The sequence below is a fragment of the Arvicanthis niloticus genome, chromosome 2 (genome assembly GCF_011762505.2).
Source record: "Arvicanthis niloticus isolate mArvNil1 chromosome 2, mArvNil1.pat.X, whole genome shotgun sequence".
NCBI lineage: Eukaryota > Metazoa > Chordata > Mammalia > Rodentia > Muridae > Arvicanthis > Arvicanthis niloticus.
This window is the reverse complement of record NC_047659.1, coordinates 4,559,985-4,584,458: the sequence shown is the minus strand read 5'-3', so window position 1 is coordinate 4,584,458 and position 24,474 is coordinate 4,559,985. Positions and strand designations below refer to the sequence as shown.

At 49.9% G+C, this 24,474-nt stretch overlaps 1 protein-coding gene across 5 annotated transcripts in view; it reads left to right on the top strand.

Moving 5' to 3' along the window:
• Window positions 1-24,474, top strand: part of Vav2 (vav guanine nucleotide exchange factor 2) — a 168,636-nt gene that overhangs the window by 106,951 nt on the left and 37,211 nt on the right. For all 5 annotated transcript variants that reach the window (XM_076928331.1, XM_034495800.2, XM_034495797.2 and 2 more), the window contains 3 exons: window positions 3,362-3,430; window positions 21,754-21,856; window positions 24,326-24,424. In XM_076928331.1, the coding sequence (XP_076784446.1) occupies window positions 3,362-3,430; window positions 21,754-21,856; window positions 24,326-24,424 (271 nt within the window). The remainder of the gene's footprint in view (window positions 1-3,361; window positions 3,431-21,753; window positions 21,857-24,325; window positions 24,425-24,474) is intronic.

Below are 24,474 nucleotides of genomic sequence, written 5' to 3'. Positions count from 1 at the left end.
GCAGAGGCAGGCAGAGCCCTTTGCCCCCAAAGTAAGTATTTAAAAATAAAAAGGTTTAAAATGTAGGCAGAGCAGCTTGGCTGACACAACAGTTAATCTGAGTGCTGGTGGCTGCCATGATGGGGGCTGGGGGTGGTGGAGCTGTGGTGGAGGCTGGTGTGGAGGTGCCCCCCTTCGCTGCTGAATCATCTAACACTGAAAATGTCAGCTGTCCCTAGGCAAGGAGGGGATCCCAGCCAGTGAGGGTATCCAAGGCCAGTCCCCAGCTGGGCCTCGTGTTTGTAGCTGATTCCTGCTGGAGCATGCACCTGCAGCTTGGGGAGACGCTTGACTTAATTAAAGGGGCATCATTGTCTCCTTCTGGAGATGAGTGGATTTGGCCTGTGGCTTTAGAAGGCACTGGCTGCCTTCTCTTGCCTTTGATCTGCCTCTGGCCTGGCCTCCGCCAAGGCCTTTTGGATTCTCCAGGGCAGTGGCCTATGCCTGACTCCTACAGGGTAGTCTGAGCCCTCCTTCCAGGTCTCCCCTGCTGTGGGGGTGGGGGGCAGCAGGTGGAAAGTGGCATCTTTGTTTCTGCTACTTATAGAAAAAAACACTGTAGGCTGGCCCAATGTTAAATTGATGTAAAGCTGATTAATGAGAGAAACTATTTTATCATTTTTTTCCCCTTTGAACAAAACCATTTTAGTTTTGGACACGTGCACAAGTATCTCAATAAGGGGCTGATGGTCAAAGCATGTGTAATCATCCTGAGCTTTAAGAAGTAAACAGGGTAGGTGGGTGGGTCTGGAGAGGACAGGGAGGAGTGTCTAGAGACTAAGCCACTGTTACTCTCCTGAAGGAGTCCTCAGGTGGCAAGAGTGGCCTTTCTTCAAAGCAGCCTTTTCCCTCCCTCATTCATCCACATTCTCTTTCCCAGCAATTGTTACTACTTATTCATTAAAATTGCTAACCATCATCATTATTGTTACTATTACTGTTGTTACTGTTGCTGTCATATGTGTATCTATCAAGGGACAACTTGCAGGAGGTGGCTCTCTTGTCACCATTTGGGCTCTGGGATTGAAGTCAGATCATCAGGCGTGGTGGCAAATTCACTTACTTGCTGAATCCTCTCTCTCTCTCCAGCCTGTTAGTGCTTATGAGATGTAAATCTTACCTTTCAGAAGCTTCCTGCCAATGACTTTTGTTTTGTTTTGTTTTGTTTACTTCCTGGGCCTTGTATGCTTCCTTAACTTCCTTTTCTTTGTAGGAAGGATTGTTTCCATTCATAGGAAAGTTACCCACAGTCTGTTCAACCTCTGCCAATTGGAAGAGATAAAGGACATTCTGCACAGAGTTCTGGCCTCACCCTCGCCTCTTGGAGTTCATCTCTGTGACTGGCATGCGTCCTGGGCCATAGACCCTGCAGGGGACGTGCAGTGGGCACTTGCATGGCCCAAAGTTTCTGAAGCTCCATGGACATACTCCATGTGCCCATACCTGCTCTGTCTTTCCTATCAATAGATGTGCTCCCCAGGGGCTCACTCCAGTCTTTTGTGCCCTGAGATGGGTCTTGGGGACACAGAGTTAGCAGAGATGCCAGGCATAACCCACTCGTAGACTAGTGAGATTTTCATTGGGGGGAAAAGGAATAAAACATCTCAAGTTGAGATAAGTAAAGGATTCCCAGCCAGCTGTGTCTCATGGGGATGTGAAAAGCTTTCAGAAGCCTGGCTGCCGGAGATGGGATGGGATGGGAGAGGGGGGTGACACAGGATGAGTCCCACAGGATGAGTCCCTTTCCCTGAATTCCATACTTCACACTCTGAGCTGCACCCCAGTCCCCTGCTTTGGCTGTCAACACTGTTTTCCCCGGTGCTCTGTCCCCAGCAATTCCTCACTGGCGTTGGTCTGCTTAGTTTTACTGAAGGAATGTGGAGATACTGGAACAGCTGGTGTCCCATGGGCCTGGGGGGACACGGTGGGTGACAGCTCCTCTTCTTCTGGTGCCTGAAGCTACAGGGGCTGCAGACCCACAAGCAAGCAGACGTGGTCTGCATCAGGTGGAAGACTGAGGTGGGTTCTGGGAGGAGGGTGACCGGGATGTTGGTGTAAGGTATGTTCCAGGATAGAGTAGCTCTTCCTCTCGCAGGTGCTGGTGCCAAGAGAGATGAGACCAGACCATGTCTTAACCACAAGCTCTAGCTGCTTGGAGTATAATCTCTCAATCTCTCTCTCTCTCTCTCTCTCTCTCTCTCTCTCTCTCTCTCTCTCTCTCTCTCTCTCTCTGTGTGTGTGTGTGTACCAGAGGACTATAAAGTGCTGGTTACCTGGGAGAAAGAGGAGGAATCACAGAGTTGCTTACCTGCTCCAGGACTTGGGTTTGGGGAAGAAAAAGTCAGTATGAGGAGAGCAGAGGAGCTCACATTTCAGACAGAAACCAGAATGAGTGTGCCAGCTGAGCTAGCCATCAGACTGTGGAGGAAGAAGAGGAGAAAGAGGAGGGGGAGGAGGAAGAGAAGGAAGAGGAGGGGGAAGAAGATGGGGAGAGAGGGGGGAGGGGGAGGAGGAGGAGGAGGAGGGGAGGCAGCGGTGGTGGCTGGGAGCATCTACTGCATCTGACCGAATGGAGCCCATTTGTCACTCTTCCTGAGTGCAGTTTTGCTTGGTGGGGGACACCAAAGAGGAGCTGGTGTGGTGGTAGCTGTAAGATGAAGGCCCTCCCCACCCCACCCCCGGCAGTGGCTGTGGACACATACTGACAAGGTGAAGGCCAGCTTAGGGGCTGGCAACTAGGGCAGCTGCTGCTGTGAGGTGGTGAGCTAGCTGTGGTGACACACGCTGTAGGGATCCTCCAGACAGCCCCTGTTTCCAAGACACCACACCCTTGTGCATGGGCAGCCGTGATGAGCTGGAGCTCTTCAGGACTTTCCCTGTTCTTACTGGGTCCCATGGGTGATAGTTGTTGTCGTTATAGGCTCTGCAGAGCAGTAGGTACTGAGCAGCCATCTAGTCTAACCTAGGAGACTGGCCACTTGTCTACTCTGTAGCTCAAGACATCCTGGGATGCTCACATACTTTTTCTGTAACTCTCCAGGGTATGAGTGCTGTGTCAGTGTTGTGACTGGGCCGGTGTGTGTGTGTGTGTGTGTGTGTGTGTGTGTGTGTGTGTGTGTGTGTTGGGTATTGAGGCTTGGAGACCTAGGTAAGAGCTGGCTTACCCATGGCCCAGGGGCTGCTCCTGAGCCCACCAACCTAGATGGCTAACAAACTCAGCTGCTCTGCATGGTCAAGTGGGGCCTAGAGTAAATTACGGGCAGTCGCCATGGTGGCCTGGATGTCGAGATCTGCAGTCCTCATTTTTACCCTTTCTTTCTAGGCCTTTTCCATCGGAGGAGACAGCGGAAAATGATGATGATGTCTACCGGAGCCTGGAGGAGCTGGCTGAGTAAGTATAGGAAGGATGGTGTGTAGCATGGGGAGGGGCCCCAGGTCATCCGTGAAGGCAGAGCCAGCCTTGACTGTCCTTTCTGTGATGTCCCTGCCAGAAGCTGGGGTTTCTGCATGGCTGAGTTACAGGCATCCTGCCTACTAGGCACCCTCTGCCTTCTAGGAGGCTGCCCAGCTGCCTGGTAGTTGCCTTGGTGTCTGCTGGTCATTGGTGGCCTTTCTCTTGGAGTGTTTCCTCTGTGGAGCTTGTGGGAGTGGCACTGGGCAGGCAGCCCAGGTGAGGTGTCCTTGTGTTCCTCTTCCCTGGCCTTTGAGTACCACACTGGGTAGGCTTTAAGCAGTGGGGCTTGTGGCTCAGATGGACTTAGAGCTTCCTGCTTAGACCATCTCTAGCAGGAGAGAGAGTGGGTTCTTTATCTCTTAATGGCCCCATGTAGTTTAATTCCTCTGAGGATTTTTTTCTCTACCACATACAGGCCAGGCTGGGTCATTTCCCCAAAGGGTTGATAGGGCTTTTGGCCTAACTCTTAAGCCCGCTGTGGTCAGTTGAGTGGGATCCATGTGGCTGGTGAGGGATTACCCAGCTTGCTGCCAGTGAAAGGAGATAGTTCACCCTGAGCCCAAAAGTGGGAAGGAGAGAGGGGCTAGTAAGCTGATTCTGACAGGGAGGGAAGCAGGCTAAGAGGAGCTGGGCCTGCCCAGGACCTGGTTTGTTATTGTTAGGCCCTAACCTGTGTGTCTGCTCTTCTCCCAAGCCTGGGCCTCCTTTGTGCTTCCCAATAGATTGCTGTCTTCATTTTTACCACATATATTGCTTTGTTCTGAGATAAATGTGGTCCTTCTGAGGACACTATGGCCATTCCCCCAACCCCCTTCCCCATTGTCTCTGCACTAACTCAGAAAGAAATCAAATGTGCTAGAGTTAGCGTGTTCTGAGCACCTGCTGTTTAAGGGCCCATACTGGGATTTGCTGGATTCACGTCCCTGCCCCCATCTGGGGTGTCTCCAGAGATGGAGCCACTGTGTTTGCAAGGCCTGTTAGATGTTTCTAACCTTGTGACATTGTTATGACATAGTCATATACAAAGGTAATGCTCAAAGAGGCTCCCCCCCCCCCCATGACAATGTCTGAAACAAGTTTATAGTTTGTGTTGGGTGGCATTCATGGCTGTTCTGAGCCCCATGCCTGGAACTCATCCACAGCTTAGCTTGTCTGTCCTGAGCTGGCAGCCCTGTCTTGCAGGTCTGTGAGAGCTGGAGAGTCCTCACCTGTAGGCAGAGGGAATTGGGCAGGAAGCCCAGAGTCCCTTCAGACATGTGGTTGAATCCTGCTGAGATACGAGTTCCGAGGGAAAGGGTTTCTCGAAAGTCATCCAAAGCCTTGAGTCCTTTGCCTGCCGTGCTAGACACCGCTATGACTTTGACCCATCTCTAGAGTTGGACAGGGACTTGAGGTACTCAGGTGCAGGCAGCTTACCATAGGGGTACAGGATGAGGGCTGGGCATTCAGGCTGGTGCCCTAACCTGTACTCCAAGTTGGGTGGCCCCATGGTGGCTGGGGACCTCTGGGCTGGTGCTGACAACAGTTCTGATGTGCCTCCCGAGTCTTCATCTGTATTTTCGGGCAGTGTCCCTCAGATCGGCCCTGGGGACTGGGATTTGGAAGGACCCTGTAGGTCTTGTGCTTCCAGAGCCAGGTATGAAATAGCCTGATGCCCTCCATGTTTTTCCAGACTGCTGTCTTGGAGGAGGCCTGTGTAGCATGGTGCATTTCAGTTTCAAGGACTCACATGTGATAAGCCTGCCTGGAACCTGGGCACCCACCTCCCTCTTTCTCAGACCCCTCTGGTCTCTATCCAAACCAAACTGGAACTGCTCCCATGGGAATGCAAGTCGGAGAACATGTAGCCTTGCCCAGCCAAAAGCTGCTCTTCAGAGACCTTCATGCTCAGCCCCTTAATCCTTAACCCTGCAGTTACTGCAAACCTGAACCGGAAATTACAGGCAAAGAGGGTGCGTCTGAGTCTTTAACTTGCAGTTTGGACCCAAGTGGCTCAAGTTGATTAAATCTTCTATGCTTTTCCCCTCCTTCCCTCTCCTTTCCTTGGAAGGCAGGTTACCTGGTACCCATCTCTGTGGAAATGGTAGTGATGTTTGCCCATTGCATAAACAGCCTGCCTGAGGAGGGCATGAGGCAGCAGCTGTGTGTGTGTGTGTGTGTGTGTGTGTGTGTGTGTGTGTGTGTGTGGCGGGGGGTAGGGCGCACATTTCAGAGTATAAGGGACAGAATCCGTAATGGTGATCATGTTGATGTCTATAGGACCCTTCCAGCCACCCTGACCCAAACACTGCAGCTTGTGGTCATGGTGATGGGGGTGTTAAGCACTGGCTTCTTGATGTGACTGACTCCTTGGAGTTCCATGTATGGTATGTTGAGGGACCATTGTCTGCAGTGACTCAGCCATGCTGATTAGCTCAGTTGCTGCCTGGATACTGAACCTGAAAGATAGAAAAATCATAAGTTGATCCCCTGAACCCTACTTTTAAAGCAAAGACATAAAAACCTGTAAGTCAAACACTGTGTTGCCTCAGTCCCAGGAAATTAGCTGACCATTTGAACAGATGGCCCTAACTAAACAAATCTTAAGATTCATGGTGTCAGGATGCTATGGGCCCGAGATTAGCTTGGCCGGGCTTTGAACTAACAGCCCTGAGACAGTTGGTGCCAGGATGCTAAAAGTTTGAGATAAGCCTGACCCCCTTGAACTGGAGCTCATGATATATAGTGTGAAACTACTTCGAAATAGCCAATTATAAAGTGACACACCATGCATCTTAGGAATTTGAGATCAAATGTATCCATGACCTAGTGACCTGTTCTCCCTCCTTCCCCCTTCCCTAACTCCACTCTCAGCCTTCCCTCTTCCCTAACTCCACCCCCACCTGGTTTGTAGATGCCCCCTTAAAAGCTGTAAACTTCTTTTGTTCGGCTGCTGAATTCCGCTGCCCCTGCGCGGGCTTGAAGGAAAGACAGCCCTGGCTAGCCAGTAAACCTCTTGCAATTTGCATCAAGTTGTGTTTCTCGTGAGTGATTTGGGGTGCGTCTGCAGTTCTCCACGGATTGGTGAGGTCCTTTTCATTTGGGTTTTACAAACCTTGTACGTCTTGTCTAGCCAGGACCAGGCCTTTCAATATGAAAGTGAGGTGTGTAGAAGGACAAAAGGAATTTTGGGACAAGGTGGATGGGTCACAAGGGACAGGTACAAGCTACCTCTGTGTCTCTGGCTGAGGGCTCCTGGATCTCCATGTTGCATCTCCCCACACTCAGAAAGGCCTTCCTGTGAGAGCTGCCTAGAACTTTTAAACCCCACAGCATATAGACTGCCATGACTAGAGCCACCTTCCAACCTACCTGAGGATGGTCCTGGTTGTCTGCTGGGCCCATTCACTCCTGGAGCTGTGGGCTAAGCCTTAGCACAGTCATTTCCTGCCCATGTGGTCTTGGCAGGCTGCTTGCTTTGATGTGCCTTGATTTCCTTCCCTGTAAAACATGACATTAGTATGTGCTGGGAGGGTCTGTTGGGAAAATAGACAGCTGCACCCGATGGTGTGAGTGAACCACAGGGTGCTCGCAGCTACCATGAGCACCTGGGGGCTCCTATCTGATCTGCCCCATTGAACAAGAGCACCCCTCTTCCCGATTTTTGAATGTGGCAGTGCCGTGCGGAGGAAATCAAACATACATTGCATATGTGACTGCTGGATTTTAGTAGCTACACCAAAAACATAAGAAGAAACAGGTGAAATTAATCTGAAGAATGTGCTTTATTTGAACCGATTGACCCAAAATATTGCCAGAGCAATGTTATCTGCAGAATAACAGCTGACAACAAGTAATTGAGTTTTCTATCACAGTCAGTCGGTCCCCTGGCTGGGCATATGCTGTGTGATCAGTCCACATCCATTTGTCACATAACAGCCGTGTATAAACCTGAGCCACTGAACTGGGCGTTAGGGGTCATAGTCTCAAACGTCCTTCCAGGACTTGAGCAGAACCCCACCGGATAAGGCTCCCTTCTGAGGCGAGCACTCAAAGTTCCCTCTTCAGATTGTCAAGTAATTGTGTGATCAAGCAGTCAGAGCAGCTGGTTGAAACAATGCGCACAAAACATAGCCACTTAAAAATGCCATTATTAAGCAAAATAAATCCAAAAGGAGAGGCCTGCTTTTCAATTGCTCTAAAAATTGGCACCCGGATTTGCATAATGGCTTGCCTCTGGAAGTGTCTGATCCCACTCCTGAGCCTGGTTTTCACCCCCACCCCCATCTACAGGACTGGTGGCTGCTTTATACAGAGATCTGATAGCACAGGGGCAATGAGGTGAGGTGTAGCAGCCAGGGCCTGGGGTCACAGGTGACATGGCTGGAGCATTCCCAGAGTCCAGGAAAGAAAAGGTGTGCACCACCCATCTTGGGCTGGATAACTCTTCTGCTGTGCTCTGTGTTACCGCCTCAGGTTGCTTAGTCCCTCCAAGGGCCTCAGTTTCTTCATCTCCATACTGAAACATGCACAGATGTCCCTTTGAGGTCACAGACTCCACAGTCTGTCATGGCAGAGCCTGCTTTGTGCTGGCTCTGACATCATTGTCCTCTGAGGTGAATTAGTTTGCAGCCTTAAACAAATGGGCTCATGCCAAGCCAGGGACTGTAATTTATCTTTAAGTATATAGCTGCATGTTTTATTGCATTATAAAACAACTTTGCATCTTTTGGTCCTTCCTGTCAGCCTGGATGGGTAATTCTTAAAGTATATAAATGAAGGTGGTTTGAAGCCCTTCTGTGCCTTGGGTGGAGTTGAGGCAGCAGGGTTGGCAGTGATCTGGGAGGTTGACCATGTTTCTCCCAAAGCCCCAAGCCTTGGCTACTCTGCAGTGTTCTTTAACAGGAGAGAACATGGACCATATCCCTGCATGGGGCCCTCATTTGAGTGGAAGCCCATCTCCACCCTAGCCCTCTTTTGTGGTCCTCCCTCTCTCTCTCATGGTCCTCCCTCTGTTCAATACTGTTAGAGACAGTTTAGAGTTTTCAAGTTCAGTGCTGCTCATGAGGCCTGTGTGTGCAGACACCACGCTCAGAGCCTGGGATTAGTTGGGTGTGTTTAGGATGTTTTATGTTCACCTGAGTAGCTTCTTTCCCAGAGGGGTTAGCTTTAAAGCTGACTTCACAAAAAAGGCCCAGTGGGAAGGAGGGATGAAGAGCCAGGCATAGTGGGGCATCCCTGTAATGCTATTACTTTGGAAGCTGAGATGGGAGGATCAGGAGTTCAAGGTTACTCTGAGTCACACGAGACTCTCTCACACAACAGAATGTTTTCAGGCTCCTTTAGAAAACACCCCTGTTCACACACCCCTAGGAAAAGCTTTAGACCAACCTATTACAATCTGAGAAAGGTTGAAAGTTAGACCTCCTCCCATAGAGGTGAGGATGGCTCCCTCCTGCCTCAGATCAAGTTCAGCAACCCGTTGGCTGGGTGGGTGTACAGCAAGCCTCGGGCTAGAGGACAGGGTAAGAGGCTCTTATAGGCAGGCCTTAGCCCTGGGCTCACATTGTGAAGCTACAGTCCCGTCCTACATACAGTCTTGTTGCCTAAGGCTGGGACGCTGGGCTTCTTGCATGGGTGACAGCCAGAGATCAGAAGGCCTTTTCCTTTTCTTGATTAAGCTACTTCAGCTGGACCTCCAGCATTGCCCGTGTGGGATTGGTGGAACAGAATCATGAAACCAGTGTTCATTGACAGCGTTTCTGCAGGCGATTCCTGGCCGTGTCATAAGGAGCCCGGGTGGGCTTTACATCTGGAAGCAGACAGGGCTCTGAGAGGTTGAAGGCCCCTGCTCAGGGTCTATGTCTATGAAGGGCAGAGCTGAGGTGGGGCTCCATGCCTGAGTAATTACCCGGACATCCCAAGTGCTGCCTGGCAGAGTCTGCCTTGGTGCTGGTGGGGGGGGGGTCAGCACCCGTGCAGACCTGAGACCTGCACCCTGCCCCTGAACCCTGAGGCCTGGAGGACAGAGGCTTTCTTTCCACAGGAGGTATTGCTGGTGTGTCTCGGACTGTTAATTTGTTGTTGTTTTCGATGGAGTCACATCTTGTACTCACTTTGTAGCCCAGGCTGTCCTAGAACTTGCTGCAGTCTTCCTACCCCAGTCTCCCAAGGTCTTAAATCACAGGTGTGTGCCACTGTGCCTGGATTTTTTTTTTCTTTTAATGTGTTTATTAGCATATATTAATTATATATAATAATGATTCTTACTGTGACTTTTTCATCCTTATGATGGATTTTGATCATATTCACCCCTCCCCGACTCCTGGTGACCCCTCTTCTCCCCACAACCACCCCACATCGACTGTCATGTCTGTCTGTCTGTATATATATGTGTATGTGTGTGCATTCAGCACACACACATACCACAGTGTATGTGTGGAGGTCAGAGGGCAATCTCACGTGTCAGTCTTCACCTTCAACAGGGCTTTATTCTTTTTCTGCTGCTTTCGTTGGGCACACTGGCCCATGAGCTTCCAGGGGTTCTCCTGTCTGCTCTGCGATTACAGCTATGCTTGCTGCCATGTCCAGCCTTTACATGGCTTCTGGGGAGTTGGATGCAGATCGTCCTAACGCCCACGTAGCAGGTGCTTTCTCCCAGCCTCCTTCCCAGCCCTCTTTTTTTGGTGACCCATTGAGTTTCATGAGAGTTGTTGCTTACAGGAACCCGGACACTTTACTTGTGGCTACACAAACCAAAGAAAGTGTCTTCCCACAAATAACAAGTGTCTATTGGGATGCTTTCTGTGTGCCAGGTCAGCTTCTGCTGAGTCTGGGGAGAATCTGGGTCTAATTTATACCTACCTTAGGAAATTAGGGCTGGTTGTTCTGACCCTGTGGTGACCTGTGAGTATAGGTTTGACCAGCTGCCCAATTCCAGTGCCTGTGAAGAGGGCTATAGTTAGGTTGGGAACTTGGAAATGTTTCCCTATTTCATTCTGACCTGAGAGTAACCTGGTCTCCCAGTTCCCCTCATTGAGAGCGTTAGTACAGGAGGAATGCCTGGGCCTCAGCTGTCACTTCAGCTGCCTCCTAGGTCCCAGCACCACAGGATCTCTGTGCCAGAGGAAGGAAGGTTCCTTCCTGATGCCTGTGGGGAGGCTCCCGGTTACCTCTCCTGTTCTAACTAACTGTTCAGATGTTTGCAGGAGCAGACAAGGCTCAGGATCTTACAGGATCAAGCCAGCCACGGCCTTTCTTTCCTGGCGGAGGCAGCCAGAATGGGATGTTAGGGCCAGTGTGGATAATGCGGCCATTTTCCAGCTGGGGGCAGAGAGCTTTGTCCTATCTAATGGGGCCTTACAAATCCGATGGTGTCTTTTAGAAATGCTGAGAGATAAAGACTTGGCCTTCCTGATGTCACCCCTCTTGTGTTTGGCACAGATATATACAGCTGGAGCCATGCATCTCTCCCTATGTGCTCCCAGGCTGGTGGCTTAGACCCTGGGAGCTCTGGTTGGTTGGTATTGTTGCTCTCCTCATGGGGCCGCAAACCTTTCAGCTCCTTCAGTCTTCTCTCTAAATCCTCCATTGGGAACCCCTTGATCAGATCAATGGTTAGCTGTGAGCATCGGCCTCTGAATGTGTCATACTCTGGCAGACCTCTAAGGAGACAGCTATATCAGGCTCCTGTCAGCATGCACTTCCTGACATCCACATCAGCATCTACCTTTGGTGACTACACATGGGATGGATACCCAGGTGGAATGGTCTCCAGACGACCCCTTCTTCAGTTTCTGTCCTATACTTTGTCTCCATATTTGCTCCCTTGAGTATTTTGTTACTCCTTCTAAGAAGGACCAAAGCACCCACATTTTGGTTTTCCTTCTTCATCAGCTTCATGTGGTCTGTGAGTTGTATCTTGGGTATTGTGAGCTTCTGGGCTAATAACCAGTTATCAGTGAGTGAATACCATGTGTGTTCTTTTGTGATTGGGTTACCTCACTCAGGATGATATTTTCTAGTTCCATCCATTTACCTAAGAATTTCATGAAGTCATTGTTTTTAGTAGCTGAGTAGTACTCCATTGTGTAAATGTACCACATTTTCTGTATCCATTCCTCTGTTGAAGGACATCTGGGTTCTTTCCAGCTCCTGGCTATTATAAATAAGCCTGCTATGAACATAGTGGAGCATGTTCCTTATTATATGTTGGAGCATGTTCTGGGTATATACCCAGGAGTGGTATAGCTGGGTCCTCAGGTAATGCTATATCCAATTTTCTGAGGAACCACCAGATTGATTTCCAGAGTGGGTGCACCATCTTGCAACCCCACCAACAATGGAGGAGTGTTCCTCTTTCTCCACATCCTTGCCAGCATCTGCTGTCACCTGAGTTTTTGATCTTAGCCATTCTGACTGATGTGAGGTAGAATCTCAGGGTTGTTTTGATTTGCATTTCCCTGATGACTAAGGATGCTGAACATTTCTTTAGGTGCTTCTCAGCCATTCGAGTTTGCTCAGTTGAGAATTCTTTGTTTAGCTCTGTACCCCATTTTTAATAGGGTTATTTGGTTGTCTGAAGTCTAACTTCTTGAGTTCTTTGTATGTATTGGATTTCTACATCCCTGTCCTGGTAGAGCGAGTTCCCTACAGGTCATTTATAAGGAACACAGCAGGCAGATTGCTTGACCTGAGCAATGGAGTGATAGATGGAAGAGCCAGGACCAGTGAGATGGCTCAGCAGGTAAAGGCGCTTGCTGCCAAGCCTGACGACCTGAGTTCAGTTCCCAGGGCTTACAAGGCAGAAGGAAAGAACTGACTTCTTCACATTGTCCTGTGGTCTTCACACATGTACCCTGGCACTCGTACCCACCCATAGAGGGGGTGGGCAGAACACGAGGTGGTAGTGGACACTCAGAATGTGAATGTGCAGTCCTTGTGTGAAGGATCTATTCATGGTGCCCACATTGCTCCTTCAGAGTTCCACGCCACCTCAGCCTCAACCACACGGCTCTGCCCTCCATTTTGCAGTTGGTTAATAGAGCTTCAGGAGGGGAAGTGCTTTGCTGGAGGCCACACAGCCCACACCATGTGACAAAGGAGGAACTGAAATGCTGGGCCATCTGTCTGGGGCCTAGGATGTCCCTGTGGGACTAGCCTCGTGACCCAGTGCTGCCTTGTCTGTCAGTCTGTCTGTATGTGTCCATCTATGGATATTTTTAGGTTCTTCTGCTTAGAAGGAATTCCCAGAAAAGAGGCAATTGCTGCATGTATGCGTGCATGCGTGCGTGCGTGCATGTGTGTGTACATATGTATGTATGTATGTTGAGGGGGGCAGAGCCCCAGCAGACTTGAAGCCAGGTGGGTCTGGTCAGATGATTCCCTGCTCCTTCCTGCAGTCAGAGTGATTTCTCCCACAGAGAGCGATTAAAAGCGTCTAGGTGTCTTGTCTGTATGTATGTCCCCACACGCAGATCATCCAGTCCACAGCAACCACTCTTTGCCACCGGTGACCTGGTATGAACTATATTCTAGTGTCGCCTGAGGTCACAAAAATGTCCCCTTTTGGTTTCCTAGTAACAAGTTTATGGTGGCTTGTCACAGGCTTGCCTGCCAACCTCATGCTTGGAGCTGGGCTCAAATTGTGTGCCAAGCCTGTCAGCTTGATGTTTATGTCCCCAGTAAACACCCAGTGCCCAAGGCAGAGGGCAGTTGCTCATTTCTTCCTGTTGTGCAGAGTGGGGGAGCTGGGCAGCTGCCTCGTTGAAAAGCAGGATACCAGAATCAGCTACCAAGTGGGCTAGTGAGTGAGGCTGTGGACCAAAGAACCTCGGGTGGAGGGAGGACCCTTTGGGCCCTTTCTGGAAGAGCTCAGGCCGGTGTAAGAGGAGTCATTGTTGGGATGCAGCATCTGTCAGTGCAGCCAACTTCAGGAAGCTGCAGGAGGGAGAGGGTAGAGCAGAAGGGGCTGGGACAGGTAAGGGGCCTTCACACCACGTGGCCCAGCTGTGTCTGATTGTCACAGTCCCACCACTGTATGGAGTGGTCCGTCCACACACATGCATTCTCATGGCAGTTGGACCAAGAGGGGATTTCTGTAATCTGAGAGGCCTGTGCTTCCGTGGCCTAGCCTTTGTGCTCGTTTTTTTGCTGTTTAATCTGGTGTCATAAGGCACGTAGCATGTGAAAGGCCATGGGTTCTGTCCGGACTTTCTCTCTGTTGTGAATGCCTAGTAGCTCACAAGTACATTAACCTTGGCTGCATTCCTTGGGCGACAGTTTTTTTTTTTTTTTTTTTTTTTTCCTTTTGAAAGATGTTCTGTCAGTGGCCTTGGGTTCTCCCATTAGGTCAGGTTGGTTGGCCAGCAAGTCCCAGACACTACGTTTCTCCACTTCCCCAGACCCGAGACCACAAGCACTATTCCCCCCCCCCCCAAAAAAAAAGTAGATGCTTGGGATGCCATCATACAGTCTGCGCTTGTTACCTTGCCAAGTGACACAGAAGTAACTCCCTTTTCATCTAAGCATTGTCCCCTGCCATTCTCCTACCTTGAAGCCATCTCTATCCTGAGGATCATCAAGGATTTGGGTGCAGAGCTGATCTTAGGTGAACATAGGTCAACCCAAAAGGATCTGATTGTTGCTTGTTTGTGTTGATCGCTGAGATCATCATATGGTTTTTACTTTATCATGTTTGATTTTACTTTTAGTTTTATTTTCATTTTAAAAGAGCTTTGATGTCCTCTTCATTTTTCCCTCTCCGGTACTTTGGAGCGTGCATGTGTGAAACTTCAGTTCTGTGGTTTTATAATTGCTAGTAACATGCATGAAGTTGTGCATTGACCTGAATTAATTAAATAATGGGCAGAGACTGCACTGTCTAAGTGCAGATGGCATCGGTGTGGAGAGTCTGCTCAGGGGTACCCTCATGGCTCTGTGTGTCAGTCCAGGATACAGACAGGAATCAGATTGGCTGCTTCTGGGTAGGAGGCTTTACAGAGAAGGGAGGGAGATAGAGAAAGGGAGAGAATGAGAGAGAATGAATGTGGGGTCTGCAACTTTGAGGCTCTGCACTTAGGTTAAGGCACTAGAACAGTTTCTCTCTCTCTCTCTCTCTCTCTCTCTCGCTCTCGCTCTCGCTCTCTCTCGCTCTCTCTCACACACTCACACACCCTTTCTGCTTCTGGCTGATCATGTTTGACCTGAGGATGTTTAAGATAGATGGTGGGAAGTGGTGTGTGAAACACAATCCTGCCAGGATGGATGTTCCTGGTCACTGTTGATTTGGGGAAAAGCAAGATCAGAACACAACAGTAAATAATGTGTTGGGTGATTATTCTGGGGGTGTTCCCAAATCTCAGTACTGTGTGATGTTGGGATATCTGCTGGGGACTATTCCCAGTTTCTCAGTACCATGCTGAGGTTTCTGCTGTAGGGTGTTCCCAGATTCCCAGTACCATGTGATGTAGTGGTGTCTGCTGGGGATGTTACCAGTATCTTAGTCCTGTGTGAATGGTGTTTCCAGCTTCCCAGCCCTGTGGTCTTGTTTGTTCTGTGACCAGAGAGGGACAAATCTTAGTCTCCCCTGTCCTACTTGATGATTCCCTCAGAGGCTTTTCTGGAGGTGCCCATTGGAGGAAGGCCACTCCAGTCACTGTATTGTCTGTCACACATAATGGTACCGTCTAAGCCTCCATTTATGCTGGTGCATGTAGGAGTTGCTTGATATCTAAGAAGGCCTGGCTCTCTGCAATGAGAGAATGGTAGGGTCAGACTAACATTCCTCCAGCTGATAAAATCCAACATTTGGAAAAAATACATAAAAATGTACCCTGAGGCACTGGACAGCAGCCAGAAGCTGAAAGTGGAGGGAATACCCTCATTAGCATCTATCAGTGAGAGACTGTCTAGATCAGGTTGGTCCCTGGGCACATCTATGAGGGATTATGTTCATTGAGATGGGAAAACCCAGTCCACAGTGGGTGGCTCCATTCCCCAGCAGAGGATCGTGGGCTCTCTAAGAGTGGAGAAAGTGGGCTGAGCGCCAGCAGGTTATCGCTCTAGCAGGCGTTCGTGATTCTTTGTCTCTGCGCTCTGATGTGATCTGCATGTGGTGTGATTGGCTGCTTCCAGTTCCTGCAGCCTGACTTCTCTGCAAACACAGACTGTATCCTGGAACTAGGCGCCAAATAAACCCCTTCTTTCTTAAATAGTTTGCCAGAGTATTTTGACACCAGCAGTAGAATCAAAACTGAGACAGAAATTGGTACTGATAAGTAGGCTGTTGCCGTGGTGGTCTGATCATGTGGCTTTCGGGCCTTTACAACTGCTTTGTGGGAGGAGCATGAAGACTTTGAAACTTTGGGCTAGGAAAACTATTGAATGCTGAGAGGAAGGAGTCTTAGTGAGCAGAAGCCCCCAAGTCTACTAACTGCACCCACACTTGACTCTTCATACATCTGTGTAGCAAGGGGCCTGTGAGTTTCAGCAAACTGTGGAGGCAGCTGGAAGCTGAATTCTTGTGGCGGTGTCATTTCTTCTCTCTGCAGGGTAGGGTTTGAGTCCAGCTGGGGTCATTCTAAGAATATGACGTCAGGAGAAGTTGCAGAATCCAGAGTCTCCATGCACATCAGTCATAATGTCTAGTATTCTATTAACAAAATTAGGTCTCATGGTCTGCGGTGCAGTTTCAGAGGACACTGTGTAGAGAATAAGAATGGAACTCGGGTTGTCAGGTAAAGGTGGCAAAAGAAGACAGCTTAGACTCCATCACAAAACCGAGTGCCATGGGGGACAGAGCCGAGAGTTCTGGAAGGGACCCACAGTTATAGGGTGACATGGAGTTTTGTCCAAGACGTTTAAGAAGCCAAACAGAAAGAAAAAAGACTCAGGCAGATGACTCTAGAATACACAGATATTTCTGTGGGATATTATATACAGAACCAGTTCATTCGAATGGATCCAACACCTCAACAAAAGCACTGAAGCAAGATGTCAGGAGTGCCCTGTGAGTTAGAGGAAAGCAAATATTTCTTAGGTAAGATACAGGATTTTTCCTATAGGATTGTGAATAGTATTGGGATGGCATAGAAGGAAAATCTGAGAGAAATTGGGCTTTGTTCAATTAAGCATAGATGCTTAGCAAGGGCCTAGAGAGGTAGCCCAGAGGTTAAGAACATTTGTTGCTCTTGAAGATGACCTGAGTCATGTTCCCCAGTTCACCTGTAATGGCTCACAACCACCTGTAACTCTAGTTCTTAGAGGATCTGATGCCTTGTTCTGGCCTCTGAGGGCACCAAGCACACATGTGGCACACAGACACACAGGCAAAATAACAGTATATATGAAAGAAATAAAAAAAAATCAGGACATATTAAAAAAAATAAAGCAAAAACTAGCCAATCTAGAGATGGGGTGAGAGGTTGGTTGTCACCAAACATATGCCGAAGTTTTTATTTACAATATATAAAAAGAGCTTAAAACTCAACAAGAAGAACTTCCAGGATTTAGAAATCAGAAGTTTTGAATGTACCTTCCATAGTGGAAGATCAATACACGGCTGGTAGTCAGTAGGGAAATGCAAAATCAATGCTTGTCCGATTCAGCGGCTGAAGTGCAAAGCATGGCTACAGCAGCAGCTAGAGATGTGGGCACTGGAGCTTGCCCACACTTCTGGGAGGGATGTGGATGCTGCAGCCATGGGGAAGAGCATTGGGCAAACACTTATGAAGACAAACCTTTCCTTTCCTACACCCAGCAGCTCCAGCAGGTGGCTTTCAAAAGAAGTGGAAGTGCTCTTGCTTGCTCCCCCCCCCCCCCCCCCCGGGGTGGTGGTGGTGGGGATGCTTACATAGCAGTTTGTTCACTATAACCAACACCACTGTGTGTGATCACATGTGTGCATGTGGAGACAAGGAAAACTTTGGGCATTTTTCCTTAGCTGCCATCCATTTTTTTTTTAAAGAAAAATATTTTTAAGATGTTTCTTTTTATCTGTATGTGTTTTGCCTGCATGTATTTATGTATACCACACATATGCAGAGTCCACGGAGGCCGGAGGAAGGAATGAATACCCTAGGATAGATGTTACGGATTATTATGAGCTGCCATGTGGTTGCTGGGAATTGAACCCAGGTCCTCTGCAAAAGCAGTCAGTGCTTCCACCACTGAGCCATCATCTCTCCACCCCCAGATTTATTCTGTTTTTAAGTATGTGTGGGTTGGTGTCATATGCAGTCTGAGAGCAGGTTTCCATAGAGTTCAGAAGAAAGCTAGAGTCACAGGAGGTTGTGAGCCTCCTGATGTGGGTTCTGGGAACTGAACTTGGGTCCTCTGCAAGAGCAGTTTGTGGTGTTCATCTCTGAGCCCATCTCTCTAGCTCCCCTGTGTGTCTCCCATGGCCTGGAGACACACATTTACCAGGTTGGCTAGGCTGGCTGGCTAGGAAGCTGCAGGGGTCCATTTCTCTGTGCCTCCCTGGTGTTGGCATTACACTGTGTTATACTTGTAAGTGGCCCCGTGCCCACAGAAAAGGAGATTGGGTCACATCCTACTACTCACTCAGTATTACACAGGATGCAAGTCCTCATGGTCTCGGAGTGAGATGCTGAGGCCAAGAAGCCAGATACCAAAGGAAAGGGCTGTTGGTGCCGTTGACTTTGCAATGGGGAAGGCGGTCTCTGGAGGATCAGCCAGGAGGGAGGCTGAGGGTGGGGATGGAGAAAGGGGGTTGGTGGGTCTGTGGTAAGGTGGAATGGGTGGCGATTGGAGTTGGACAGTCCCTTTGTCAGAGTGAGTTGGCCAAGGTGCATTGTTAGGTTTATAAATCTTCCTTACCAAAAACACTATGAAAATACCATCTTCCTTGGTTTAGGCCAGTGGGCGTGTGTAGCTGGTATGGAGATTCAGCTAGGAGTGAGGGTACTGAAAGCTTTCCTATTGAGGGGCCACCTTTGCCAGAGCCCACAAGCTCATGGGAGATTTGACACTGTCATTCAACAAGCCTCATCTGACTAGGAACTGCTGGGTCTGCCTCACAAACCCCACTGCTGTGTTGGGCTGCAATTGGGCTGATCCCTTCTGCCCAGGGTTAGCATCTGCCACCTGCTCTTTGTACATTTGTCCACCTGTCAGAAACTTCAGAGTCCAGTATCATGGAGTATGTGGACATGAATGCACATTTCACTGTGAATCAGGGCAGAGGTCACGGTAGAACTGTGGCTTTCCAGCCATCCCACCTTCAACTGAGTTAGGAGCCAGGCCCTTGATAGAGCAAACAGTCATACCTCAAGAGCTGGTTCCAGGAGGTCCGAGGTAGGGTCTGTGTACAGGTCTTTATTGGCAATGAACCCAGCTGGGTGGGGCCCGTGTCCTGGAATTGTCTTGGATGTCCTTACAAGGTGGGGTGAGAGAGGAGGGGGTCCGCTTCTGTCTGGTTTCCAGCCTGAAGACCCCCATTCAGGCTCATCTTTCACCCATTTGACCCCCTTCACTGGGTTGTAGAACATGTAACCATTAAAGCTCCCTGCCCATCACTTCCTTCCCCGGCCCGTTGGAGCGAAGCCGGTGTCTGTCTCTAGTCAGGGAGGTATCTCATCTGTCCCAAGCAGTCTGCTTCCGAAGCCTGGAAGCATCTGTTTCCCTCAGTTCCACGTGGTGGGAATTCTAGACAGCCGCTGTGCCTCCAGGCTCGCTCTATTGCACTGCAGAAGTTTGCCAAACTAGTATCTGCCAGAAAGGACCTTGAAGCCCTCACCTGACCCAGGAGTCTGGAGAGTAGAGTGGCAGGGCTGTACCCTTTGGCACAGAGCCCAGAGAGGCCGGGGAAATGATTTATCTTATCTCTGGTGACAGTTTCCAAGAGACAGCCAGTCAGACCTGCCTAGGGTAGGTCAGTTGGAAAGATCACAGGATGTTCTCTCTGATTGTAAGCCCTGCGTGGCAGGAGGCTGTATATACCCCAGTGTCTGTCTCCAGTTATGATGCCCCAGTACAGGCAGGGAGAAGAGTCAGGAGGACTTGAAGCTGAGGCCACTGGTGTGTCTGTGTGTCTGTGTGTGTGTGTGTCTGTGTGTGTGTGTGTGTAAGCAAGCACAGGTGTATGTATTATTTAATGTGCAAAACGGCCACCTCTAAGGATTTTATGGATCTAAAGAGATCTAGTGGCTTTTAAAAACTTAAGTTGGTGGGTCAGTGAGATGGCTCAGAGGGTAAATGCCTGTATGCAAGCTTGGCACTTCAGTTAGAGTCCAATTAAACACGGAAAGAGATAGTGGAGTTTACAACATGATCTGACTGTCACATGCCCTCTATGCACAATAATAAAGAGAGCTTAAGCCGAGTATGGTGGCACATTCCCCTCATACTCAGGAGACTAGTGGGGCAGGAAGAATGTCATGAGATTTAGGCTAGCCTGGGCTCCAATGTAAGTTCTAAGCCAGCTTGGGCTACAGAGTTAAGACTGTCTTGAAACAAAAAGAAATTGGCGTGGGTAGAAGGCTTCAGAGTAGAAGGGCAGTTCTCTGTGTAACTGTTGTAGTTGCTTGTCATGTGTTAGCTTTGTTCTCTGACCAACAGTTGTGGGATGCCCAGAGTACCACCTCTCCTACCTTGGTTCTCAGCCTGTATAGGGCTCCCATCAGGTTCTCTGAACCCTGGGGCATGGCTGACTTCTGAGGCAGTGGGTGTGGAATGGCAGTCGGACTTCGTGAGGAGACATGAAGCATTGGGGGGAGGGTTCAGAGTGAAGGAGGAGGTTGCTGAAGTGTGGGGCAGCCTCACCATCAGCTCTAAGGTGGGGGGAAGGGTGTTCTGAGGACTGCAGTAGCTCCAGGTGTACTTGGGACCCCCTGGACACATTAGGCAGGCATCTGAAGAACAGTCGCTCAGGAAGTGCCTGTGGAGGTTTGAATCATGAATGTCTCTTGTAGTCTTAGGCATTTAAATACTTGGTTCCCAGTTGCTGGCAGTGTTTGGGAGGTATGGCCCTGCTGGAGGAAGTATGACAGTCACCGGAAGCAGAAGCAGAAGCAGGCTTTGAAAGAGAGTGCACTCTCTCTGCTTCCTGCTGTGGTTAAGATGTCAACACTGTGCTCACAGTCTGGAAGGAGAGAGAGAGAGAGAGAGAGAGAGAGAGAGAGAGAGAGAGAGAGAGAGAGAGAGAGAGAGATAGATTCTGGTACTCAGTTCATTTCCTCCTTTATCGTCAGTCCAGGGTCCGAGCCCACAGGATGGTGCGCCCACATTCAAGGTGGGTCTTCCCACCTCAGTTAATATAATTTAGAGACTCCCTCAGACATGCTCAGAGGTTTGCCTCTGAGATGATTGTCTTAGTCATTTTCTATTGCTGTGAAGAGACACCATGGCCAATGTAATTTATAAAAGAAAGCATCGAATGGGGGCTTGATGCCCGTTTCAGAGGGTGAGTCCATGGCTGTCAGTGAGGAGCATGGCAGCCAGCATGGTGCTGGAGAAGCAGCTAAGATTTACATCTTATCTACAAGTTGGAGGCGGAGGTGGGGGGAGAGAACCTGAAAAACTGACTGGGTTTTGAAACCTTAAGGTCCACCTCCAGTAACACACCTCTAAGAAGGCCACACCCCAATCCTTCCCAAAACAGTTCCACCAACTAGTGACGGGACCAAGCATTCAAATAAGCTTACTGGATCTGTTCTCATTCGGAGCACAACAGTGGTGGTGGGCTCCTGCCGAGTGGACAGTCAGTATTGATTAATGGTCGTGGGTAGCTTGGAGGAATTCTGAACAGACTCAAAACTCCTGAGTGTTAAACTGGTCTTTGCTTTCCTGAGTGCTGACTCGAGAAGGTCACCATGTGTTCTGTGTTTCCATTCCTCCATTCTGCATGGTGTCTACAGTGTGTGAGGCTGCCCTATGTGGGTCCTATACCCTTAACCTTCATGATGGGGCCACGAGAAAGATGGAGCAATTGGGGCTCCTGGGCATGGGCTGAGACAGGAGCTTTGTTCTGGGGTAGGAGCTGGGCATTTCTGCGAATCAGCCACAGAGGACCCCAGTGAAGGAAGGTGTGTCTCACTGGTGTGTCTCCAGCATTTACTCCAGGCTTGGGGCATCGCTGGGGAAAGGAGAACTTTCAAAGATCCCCATGGCAGCCTCTGCCTGGGCTGATTCAAACCCACAGAGGAACTCCACTGTGTAGATGGGAAGCCTGAGCCAAGGTGGGAGACATGGGATTGTTCTGCAGCCTCCTAGTCCAGGAGGCTAGACCTTCCTTCCTTGCTCACCCACCTCTCCCTGTGCAGCGAGCATGACCTGGGCGAGGATATCTACGACTGTGTCCCGTGTGAAGATGAAGGAGATGACATTTATGAAGACATCATTAAGGTGGAGGTGCAGCAGCCCATGGTGAGCACTGCCCCCCTCCCCCCCTCCCCCTGTGCTACAGGCAGGTGAGCATTACCATGGGAGTTGCCTGAGTACAGACCCAGGTCTTTCTGAACTGCCCCCCACTCCCGGGGTATGTGTGTGTGTGTGGCTCCCCTGCAGTGTCCTCGCAGTTTTGTTAAGATACTGTGAGGGGCCCTATGACTGTTGGGCTTCTCCAGCAGAGTGGTTACACATTTTTCTTAGAAGGTTCATAGTTGTGCCTATCTAGAGAGCTTTAAAATAGTAACTCTGTATTCAGTCTAACACAGTGCTACTAAGCAGGCAGGCATTGTTGTAACTCTTTGTGTGCAGAATGAGGAGGCCGGTGTGGGCTCAGCCGGCCAGCTGTACGCCTTTTATGTTGAAGGGTATTTATTTTCATGCAGCCTTGGCTAATGAGCTCATGGACCATGGTTTGTGCCAGCTCTGGCTTATTGCCAACAGCTGTTCTACGGAAGGTGGGGGTCCACCTGGAGAGGCAGGCCACAGCTCCCACAGATCCCCCCAACTCCCTCAAGGTGGGCACCTTGCCACTTGTCAGTTGCGGAGGCTTTTGGCGCATGTGTATTCCTGAAGAAGTGGGAAATTTATCAGAAGCCAATATTTCTGTCTCTCCCATCTGTGTGGGAGCCTCCGGCTGGTGACAGAGAAACAAAAAGCTGAGAGAAGAATCCTAAGGAGCCTGGAGAGCCTTTCCTAGGCTGCTTGGTATCCTGCTGTGTCCCTGGCTTGGGAAGAGAGATGGAAGGCCAACTGGGGTATTGCAGCTCCTCGTACCACTCCTGAGAATACCATGCACATTTGTCCCTGAGCGGCTTTTCCCCTGCATCATGCTCAGGGCTTCAGAGCAGGTGGGAGAGGCAGTCAACCCTACTCCCCAGCCTTGCAGAAAGTCTGATCAGAGCTTCCCCAGAGCTGGCCCTATCAGGTTGATTAAGGCCTCTCTGGGGGTAAATATTGGTATGCAGGCACGATGGATTGTGGGCATATTTGAGGTGACCAAGTTGTCTGTCATGCTCTCTTGAGACTCCTGCAGCTCTCCCAGGAGCCTGTCACTGTCCCTGGTCCTGAAGAACCCCAGACCAGGAACATGTTCTAAAGGACAGCCAAAGTTCTAACATCCAGCACTGGTGTTGGATCTCCTGAGTTGTCTAGTCCATCCACAGAGGGGATGTAGACTTCTTGCTGTGAGGGATCTCTGAGGTACAACAAAGGGTTTTCCCACTTCTCATCACATCCAGAGCTAGCCGTCTAAGAGTGAGGTAATTGGAACCCACTTATATGTAGTGAGGTAAAGGCAGGCTCTGCTTTCAGAGCCCAGGCATGGGAGAATCTGCAAGAAGACTCTGGACCTTATGCTGTGTTCTGACCCTTCCATGGCAGGCTCTGGGAAGGGCTGTGACATGGCTGTTGGGGCCGGGACTGACAGTAGGGTGGGCTGTTGGTGGTGACCCTTACTTCCCAAGCATGGCTTGAGGACAGTAGACACTGCTGACTGGTTCAATCTTGTTTGCTCCTCCATGCATTCAGATCAGATACATGCAGGTAAGTTGCAGGTAAGACACGCTAGGTGGGCTCCTGCCGGCTGTCTTTCCACCCGTTGGGAAGGTGTCAGAGGCCATAGAGAAAGTTAAGGACCATGTTCTCGGTGAGATACGGGGTCAGGCAGATCCACCCCATGGGCCTCACTGAGTCCTTGCTCCATGTTGCAAAGTGCTCAAGAGCACTGTGGTACGAGCATCAGGGGCTCTTAGGACCAACAGGAGGGTAGCTGGGTAGACATCTGTCCAGTATTGGCTCTTGGGACAGACCCAGCTCTCTGAGCTGAGAGAACCAAAAGAAAGCAGCCCTAAAGCTCATGAGCCTGCTCACTCCACCCATGCAGGCCTTCTCCCATCCTCCCAGTCAGTGTGGTCGGGCAGTGTGCTTGCTCCTGCTCTAGAGGGATGTCCCCAGGTGGCCCACTGGTGAGCTGTTATCTCAGGCCTTCTGGTTGGAGGCTGGTGCCTCCTCTGGGAAGTCTGGCCTTTGGGGCATTTGGTGTTTGGAAGCCAGAACGGGTCAGCTGTGGACCTCCAAGGAGTTAGCCAATGCCAGCTGCTAGACAGGGCTGACCCACTCAAACAAGTGTCATGAGCATACCTCAGCTGTATGTGGTAGAATCCTGTCCTGAGGCTTTTGTCCCAGTCTGGTGAGGACTCAGGGTTCTGAGTCAGGAGTGAGTACCCAGGAGTCTGGAAGCCTCATGCCTTCCAGTCCTCTCCTGTCCATGTGCCTCAGTTTCTTCAACCACAGATAATGGGAGGGGCTCTGGCCTCACTGTATACTGAATAATCCTTGTGACCACACTGGAAAGGTGTCATCCTGTTGTGTGGTACAGGTGGCCGGCAGCGGGTACCTGGGTGGCCAGGTTGTGGGATCCTGGCTCACGTGCCATGTCTCCTCTAGAAAATGGGCATGACCGAGGATGACAAGAGAAGCTGCTGCTTGTTAGAGATTCAGGAGACTGAGGCCAAGTACTACCGCACCCTGGAGGACATCGAGAAGGTGAGACCCAATTCTGCAAGCCTAAGGTAGATGGTCTTAGCGTCCATTCC